This window comes from Plasmodium cynomolgi, chromosome 4 (genome assembly GCF_000321355.1).
Source record: "Plasmodium cynomolgi strain B DNA, chromosome 4, whole genome shotgun sequence".
Lineage (NCBI taxonomy): Eukaryota > Apicomplexa > Aconoidasida > Haemosporida > Plasmodiidae > Plasmodium > Plasmodium cynomolgi.
The window spans coordinates 180,760-189,103 of NC_020408.1; the positions used below are offsets into that span (position 1 = coordinate 180,760).

Consider the following 8,344-nt stretch of genomic DNA (forward strand, 5'->3'; position numbering starts at 1 on the left):
CTTTTTTTCCGTGCGTTGAGTTCACTCGCGTGTTCCGTTTATTTCCACCTTTTCAAAAAAGCAGAATTTATTTGCCCTTCCACATTACGGTTTCATTTTTCACTCTCCTCGCACGGCCCCCCCGCCGGCAGTTTAACCATCCATGCCTTCCTTTTTAATTAGTAATGTCCCCTCCATTCACATTTGTTCCTAAGGAGAGCATTCGTTTACCACAGAAGCACACGCACATTGTGTCATTTGTGGGATGCTCATGTAATTTTTTTTTTTTTATTATTCATGTTACACTTCCGCTTTTATTTGATTTATCTGGCTCATTTAAAAAGGTATGGGCTTTTTTTTTTTATTTCTTATTTTTTCTTTTTTTTTCTTTTTTTTTCTTTTTTTTTCCTTTTTTTTCCCTTTTTGGCAATCAGGACCGTCACATCTTCAGCCAATTCTGTGTGCATACAATTCGTAACTCCGCGTAGAGCGTTTTGAATCACACGAGTGGTCGATCTTTTTATTTTATTTTTATTTTATTTTTTTTACCATTAGTACTGCTCTCCGTGTGGGGAACTCCTTTCGTGTGTGTTTCGCCCTCCCTTTGCTTGTCTGTCTTCTGCGGGAAGAGGACGGGTAGACGGACAACTCAGGGTTTACCGTTCGACTTTGCTCTCCACGGAAGCATACTCGCTAAGAACACGATGCATAAGCTGGTGAACAACGACAGTGACATAAACTCCGACGACTGCAACGAAACGGCGCAGGAGTGCATTTATGGGTTTAGCTCTCCGAAGAAGCAGAAGCGGGGTGGCGGCCAGGACGATGTGGACGGAGACGTGGATGGTGAAGGTGATGCCGACTGCGATACTGATGCCGACTGTGATACTGATGCCGATTGCGACGCTGATGCGGACTGCGACGCTGATGCGGACTGCGGCGCTGATGCAGATTGCGGCGCTGATGCAGATTGCGACGCTGATGCAGAGTGCGATGTCCGTGCCGACTGCAGCAGCGGACGGAGGCGCGCGGGCGAGGCCCCAAGGGATGGGCCAGTCCAGATGAGCATTGCGGGGCTGCACAAGAATGAACAGGGTTGCGAGCCGGGGGGCGCGAATGATGCAGAGGAAGAAACGAATGATGAGTACACGGAGGAGAGCGACTACGAGGAGGAGGCGGAGGAGGACGAGGTGGAGGAGGGCGAGGTGGAGGAGGATGAGATGTACAGGGGGGTGCACATAAATGGCGCAATACCGCACGAGAATGACGGAGCGTCCAACGCTTCGCACGATTCGCACGATTCGCACCAATCACACCAATCAAACCAATCAAACCAATCACACCTATCGCACCTATCGCACGACCCCGGAGATGACCTCTACGACGCAGAACTGAACGAAATGATCGACCAGAAATACTTCAGAGAACTCATCCCCGCCATCCCACACGACACGCTCCAGGCATACATCACGTGTTTGAAGACGTTCGGATTCGAAAGGGAAGTCCAACTGCACCGATTGGTGAACCTACTCGGAGATTTAAGGGATCCCATTTCTGTCATTCAAGTGCTAGGACTACCAGGAATGGGAAAAACAAAAGTCGTGAAAAGCTTTGTGAAGCTAAAAAACGTACCATTCGCGTATGTAAACTGTTTAATGGCTCTTTATCAATCAGGTAAGTCAGCAAAGAATGTGATTTATCACACAATTTTGAAAGAGCTCAGCACAAATTTGTTACATGAATTTGAGGAATACAAAAGTTCAAATGGCTTCACAAATTATTCTCATGATCCGACCAAGTTAGTTCCCAACCATGTGTCCAACACGGATGTTTTTTTTAATGTTCTTCATAAGTTGTTGTCCTTTCGGCCCGAGGATGGTAGGGGTGGTGGGGGGGATCCATCTCCTGGGAAGAAACGCCGTCATGGAGGGAAGCAGCAAAGGCAAGGTGGCAGTGGAAACACATCGGAGGAATCAACCAACGGAATGACATCCACTAAGCACCACCTCCACAAAGACAAGCTGTACGACCGATCAGTGGTGATCATCCTAGATAATGTACGGTACCTAGTGAGAACCCACCCGGATTTATTTTACGCTTTGACAAGAATCCATGAATATATTCGAGGCCCATATAATGATATGACTAAAGCGAACAAGACAACGAGAGGATTGTGTATCATCCTAATAAATCGGTCCCCATTGCCGGATGAAATTTTTGATGGGTTGCCCCAACCTCCAACGGTGTGGTTTGACTCTTACACAGCAGATATGTGCAAAAATATTTTATACCGACTTTACAACACCATGTGTTTCGAATCGCTGCTCACATACAACGACAAGGATTTGAAGATCTACTGTGTGAAGGAAAATAAAACGGAGTTTTTAATAAAAAGGAACAACGTCATCCTAGACAACGAAGTCATTTGTGACATCTGGTACAGATATGTGGACTACATAATTAATGTGTCATATAAGGATTACAAGAGTGACTTTCACGAGTTGCTTTTTATATGTGCGCACATGTGGCCTCTGTTCATAAAACCCATCCTAGAGGGTACCTTAGAACCCATCGTAGAAAATATGAACGCTCTCCAAAGGAATATAGACACACATATCCGAGTGGCTACGTACAACCATGCTAGCCATTTTACATTCGAACTAATTGATTCCGTTTTTTTGAACGAAAATAATTTAAAAAATAAAATCGACTTATCATTCTATTCAAGAGTTTTACTTGTAGGGGCATATTTAGCCTCGAGGAATTTACCCCTAACGGATAAACGCTTCTTCAATGCCACTGTAAAGGGGGGTGCCTTTACCCTACCCAAGAAGAGAAAGGGCAGGAGTAAAAACGAATCTATTTTAACCTTAATTGGTCAGGCTATTCCAAAAAATTTCACCTTCATTCGATGGATATGCTTAACAGACTGCCTCCTCGTGTGCTTCTTCAACGAGAAACTAACACTGAACAGCCTTATCTGTCACCAAATAAATACCCTCATTCAGCTGGGATTTATTAGCTTCTGTTGTGCAAATAATATGTCTTGCTTGGTCCGCAACAGCTTGATGAATGGAGTGCAGTGGAGTGGATACTGTGGCAGTGCGCTGCTTAACTCCACTAACAATTTTTCCTCCCTCGGCAATAACATTTTTTCAGAGAGCGCAAACTCGGTTTCGTACGAGTCGCTTGACCCCTACACCAAGCTCGCCATCCAGGTCCCCGAGGAAACCATCCGCAGCATCGCCAGGGACCTGAAGATCCCCCTCGACGAGTTGATTCTCTGACGGGTGAGCGTCGCGACGGAGGAGCAGCTCCCAACAGAGGAGCAGCTCCCAACAGAGGGGCAGTTCCCAACAGAGGGGCAGCTCCCAACAGATGGGCAGTTCCCAACAGAGGGGCAGTTCCCAAGAGAGGAGCTGCTCCAGACAAATGAGCAACCCCCGACAGAGGAGCAACTCTTAACGAATCACCACCTTGCCAGGTCCGCTGGTCACACTTTTGAACTGCGCACCGCGACGCCGATTTTTTTTTTTTTCCTCCGACTTAACCTTCCCGTGAGTATGGCTTTACTAATTCGAGATACAACCGTGAAAGAGGGTTCTGCGTGGTCGCATCAAAATGGTACAAAAAAAGAGAAAGTAAAAAAAAAAGGGAGAAAAAAAGGAGAAAAAAAGGAGAAAACAAGGGGCGTGTAGGGGTGTGTGGGGGGCACGGACGGGAAGAAGCTCATTCGAAGGGGGCCGACAACCTGGCACCCCCCGCTTCTCTCTCCACCGCTCCCCTCCACCGCTCCTGCACCGCATCTCTCTCCACTGCTCCCCCTCCACCGCCTCTCTCCCCACCGCTCCTCCCCGCTACATATCCTCCAGCACGAGCTTTGGATATATGGCCATTGTCATGAGCTCCTGGAAGAGCAGCTTGCAGGCGTAGGGGATGTAGATCTGCGAAATGTTCGTTTTGCTGTTGCAGACGGTACACTCGTACGCGTTCTTGTTAATGTCCGCGATGCAACAGAGTCCGCAGTTGTCGCACACGTGCACACGGTAGGCGTCGCTTTCTTCGAAGAGCCGCTCCTTGAGCATTTTCGCAGAGCCGTGCGAAATCATGCAGTCTCTTTCCATCTCTCCGAAACGTAATCCACCATCTCTGGATCGTCCCTCCGTGGGCTGTCTCGTAATCATAGTCAGAGGGCCCCTACTCCTCGCATGAATTTTATCCTCTACCATGTGTTTCAATCTTTGGTAGTAAGTCGGCCCAATAAATATCTTCGACTTGAGCATTTTTCCGTTATGTCCATTGTACAACACATCATTGCCATACTTTTCATACCCAAGGTTATGCAACCTTTGCGAGATTTCCTGTACAGTGATTTTCGAAAATGGAGTTGCATCTCCTTCTCCCCCTTCTATCGCCGCGACCTTTCCAGCTAGACATTCAACCAAGTGACCGATGGTCATACGGGATGGAACTGCATGCGGGTTCATAATAATATCTGGGAAGGTACCATCCGAACTGAACGGCATATCTTCCGTACGGTAAGTAATTCCGATGGTACCCTTCTGTCCATGTCTACTAGCAAATTTATCTCCAATTTGGGGAATACGTACTGATCGGACCTTTACCTTAGCAAACTTATTACCTCTGCTGTTGGAAGATAACATAACAGTGTCTATGACTCCGTTTTCATTTTCTCGCAAACTGAGGGAGCAGTCCTTCTTGTACTGCTTCAATATGTTGGATGTACTAATGGTTAGTGTGGGAACTTCTATATCATCCTTTGTAGAGGCAGAAGCGATAGTGGTTCCATATTGGGGACTATTCACATTGGAGAGCGTATTTCCACTCCTAAAAATGGTGGTGCTACTCGGGGTGGAGGAAGCAACACTTGCTGGAGCCATCGTCGTTGTGCCCACTGGTCCGCTGCTACTATACCTGTCACTAATGGGAGAATCGGGGACAGAATCCATCAAATTAGAACCTCCAATTGTAGAGGGAGCATACGGACTGGACACACTCCCACAAACGCTCCCTGCACTTCCATTGAGTATGCTTCCTCCTGTAGACGAGTCCTTCCCTGTGATAAACCCGTTAGAGCTACCCCCACCAGAGTTATAACTCATGGGTACATTAGGTACCTTCTTCTGAATCACTATGTCGTCTTCGTCTTCAATATTAGGGGATACCTTCCCGATAATAATGTCATCCCCTAGAACCCGTATACCTGGAGCGATTAACCCATCATTATCTAACTTGGTGTAATCACCTCTCTTTAAATTCTTCACACATCTGATAGATGGCTTCTCAAAAGATTCTATGATGAGACTCCCTTGTTGCTTCTCTTCACTTGTGTACGTTCGATAGAATACACTCCTGAATAGACCTCTATCTATGGATGACTGATTCATTATGAGACTGTCTTCTTGGTTGTACCCTGTGTAGCACATAATAGCAACGATGGCGTTAATACCTGCGGGGAGGTCTCTAAATCGTAGGTACTCCATCACCTTAGTGCATACAAGTGGCCTCTGGGGGTAGTACAACAAATGAGCCAGTGTATCCAATCGAATGTTAAAATTTGTGACGTAAATTCCCATGGCTTGCTTTCCCATGGCACTTTGGTACGTATTACGAGGACTCTGATTGTGGTCACTAAATGGAATGATAGATGCACACACACCTAAGATCAATGACGGGTGGATCTCACAGTGGGTGTAATTGTTGTGGTACCCTGTCCCTGTTTTCAAGTCATCAATAAACATACTAATCATGGTAGTTTCCTCCTCTTCGCAATCGATGTACTCGATGATCCCTTCTTGGATTAGGTAATCCCAATTGTAGGTCTCCGGATAAGCCATCATATTTTTCACATGTTCCTTAGTCAACTTGAGTTTATTTTCCCCTTTGTCATTCTTCACCACGTATAGAGGTCTCATAGCTCTACCCGAATCGGTAAATATTTTTATTTCCTTGCTATTGACATCCCTTACGATGGAAGCCTCCGGAGATATATCGCACCTCCTTCTTAACTCATACAACGTTTCTATTAAATTATCAATTTGATTGAAGCACCCAACCCATTTACCATTCAGAAAGAGCTTCACTTTTTCTTTCATTAATTGGGGTGGTACTTCATCTAGCGATTCTAGACCCCACTCTAGGAGGAACTCAAAAATGTTGTTAGTAGATGTACCCACACTTATGTCACACATCAGGGAGAGGTTCTTCACAAGACCTACGGATTGCCCCTCAGGCGTTTCGAATGGACAGATCATTCCCCAATGGGTATTATGGAGTTGCCTAGGTTTCGCCATTTTCCCTTCTCGACCCAATGGTGTGTTTAACCGTCTCAAATGAGACAGACATGAGGAGTAAGTCAATCGGTTAAGAACCTGCGCGACTCCCGTTCTTATCACCTTCCCGTCTTTGTCCTTACCCCAATTGCCTGTAGCTAGCTGGTACTGCATCCCCTGCGTAATTTGCGAACAACTCCTAACCGCCCCCGCAACATCGAATGGTTTGTTATTATCGATCTGTCTTTGTAGAACCCGTTTCACATCTTTCGCCATTTTTCTAAAATAGGTAGAGAAGCTGCTAGCCATTAGAGGCCCTGCAATGTCCAGGCGCTTCTTCCCAAAGTGATCCCGATCGTCTTCTTTAATTCTTCCTAATTCGGCTAACAGCAGCCGATTAATCATGTACCCAATGAAATAAGACTTCTTGCTCTCCACCCCTGGGCCAGTCCCCATGTGGGGTAGAACCTCCTTTCGTAGAAGCTCCTTGGCGTATAGAATTCTTTTCTCTCTCGATGCCCCAACAGTGGGTCCTCTTTTCCCGATGAAGTCAAGGCAGATGTCCTGTGTAGGATAATCTATACACTCCTCTAGAGTCTCCCTCAAAGTGTTAATCATCATTTTATCGTTAAAGTCGTAGACAATTCTTTGGAGGATATCCCGATCGGAGGTGCAACCTAATGCTCTAAACAAAATTCCAACGGAAATTTCGGTTCTTATATATGGCAAGGTAGCCACCAGTTGTCCTCCTGTCCTGGCTGATGAACCCCCTCCACCAGAACCCCTAGAACCCGTTTTCGTTTTCATCTTTACAGAAAAGGCAGATGTAGCTTGAGACCTCTCCATCTGAGATCTTATCTCAGCTACCCAGCCAAACTTAGAAGGCTGCTTCTTCTTAAACACATAAATAAAATTGTGAGCCATTCTCTCCTGTGCCACCAACACCTTCTCTCCTCCATTCACAATGAAGTACCCTCCCTGATCAAATGCACACTCACCCATATCAGCAATTTCGCTCTCTGGTAATCCTTTAGTCCAACAAAACATAGACTTCAACATGAGTGGTATTCTTCCCAAGTTTATCCGTTCGTACACAAATTTTTCTTTCAAAATTTGGTTCTTTGAACCTTCTTCCACCACGTATGTACTCTGCTCAATGTCAATATATATAGCAGAGGAGTAGGTTAAGTTCCTTAGTCTTGCCTCCTGAGGCCATAGATTTTTATTCGTTAAATTTCTTTCGTCGTAGAATGGCCTATCTAAAGAGAGCTGTCCAAATTTCAACGAATACATCACGTTTTTATTGTCATCTCTGTCTGAGCGGTACTGTGGTTGGGGTCTGATTTCTATATGGGGGTGCTCGTCAATTATTTCCTGCATCCTGTACTCGATAAAGTCGTTGTAACTTTCGATCTGCTGGTTCACCAGTCCGTGGCTCCCAAAGAAGGAACCAATCACCACCCAGCTGTCTTCCTCCGTTATTCGTTCCTCTTCATCATGGTCCTCCTCCAGCGGGGCGTCTGTGGGGCATGGCGGTAATGTGATGTGCAGCGGTGATGTGATGCGCGGCGATAATGTGATGCACAGCGGTGATGTGATGCGCGGCGATAATGTGATGCACAGCGGTGATGTGATGCGCGGCGGTGATGTGGCGCATGGCGGCTTGAAGGGCGACGACGCAGCAGTCCTCAGCGGAGGGGACAAACGAGCAACTCGGGATGCACAAGCGTCCCTCCGTGGAAGACCGACTCGGTGAGACCCACTCCATAGATTAAGTGAGCATTACCTGGATGCATATATTCGCTCGAGAAGTAAGACGGTTCCAGTTTCACCGCCATGTTTCAACCGCTCAAAGAAGAAAAAAAAAAAAAAAACTCTTATTTTACACAACTGCTCCTTCCCGGGGTTCGTAAAAAAATGGGAAGGACGCCCTGGCGATGCAGTTCCAAGTCAACCAAATTGAAACGGCATCGCGACGGGAACTCTTCCGAGGTAGTAGCTTCTCTGTTGTCCCTCTTTTCGGAAATTTATTCCTTTTTGACTTCGCTTTTTGATGCGCCTTAAATGCCTTT

The 8,344-nt window shown here is 46.2% G+C and overlaps 2 protein-coding genes across 2 annotated transcripts; one reads left to right on the plus strand and one right to left on the minus strand.

Annotated features, from left to right (window-relative positions):
* Window positions 1–1,460: 1,460 nt before the first annotated feature.
* Window positions 1,461–3,266, plus strand: PCYB_041450 (origin recognition complex subunit 5; the record flags this gene model as incomplete). The annotated part of the gene is made up of 1 exon (XM_004225296.1): window positions 1,461–3,266. A coding segment is annotated over one exon (1,806 nt), but the record flags the coding sequence as incomplete, so codon positions are not given.
* Window positions 3,267–3,836: 570 nt separating this feature from the next.
* On the minus strand, window positions 3,837–8,110 carry PCYB_041460 (DNA-directed RNA polymerase II 135 kDa polypeptide; the record flags this gene model as incomplete). Its single annotated transcript, XM_004225297.1, has 2 exons — window positions 3,837–7,792; window positions 8,059–8,110. 2 exons carry the CDS (start codon window positions 8,108–8,110, stop codon window positions 3,837–3,839), a joined length of 4,008 nt encoding a protein of 1,335 aa, XP_004225345.1.
* Between the last annotated feature and the right edge of the window lie 234 nt (window positions 8,111–8,344).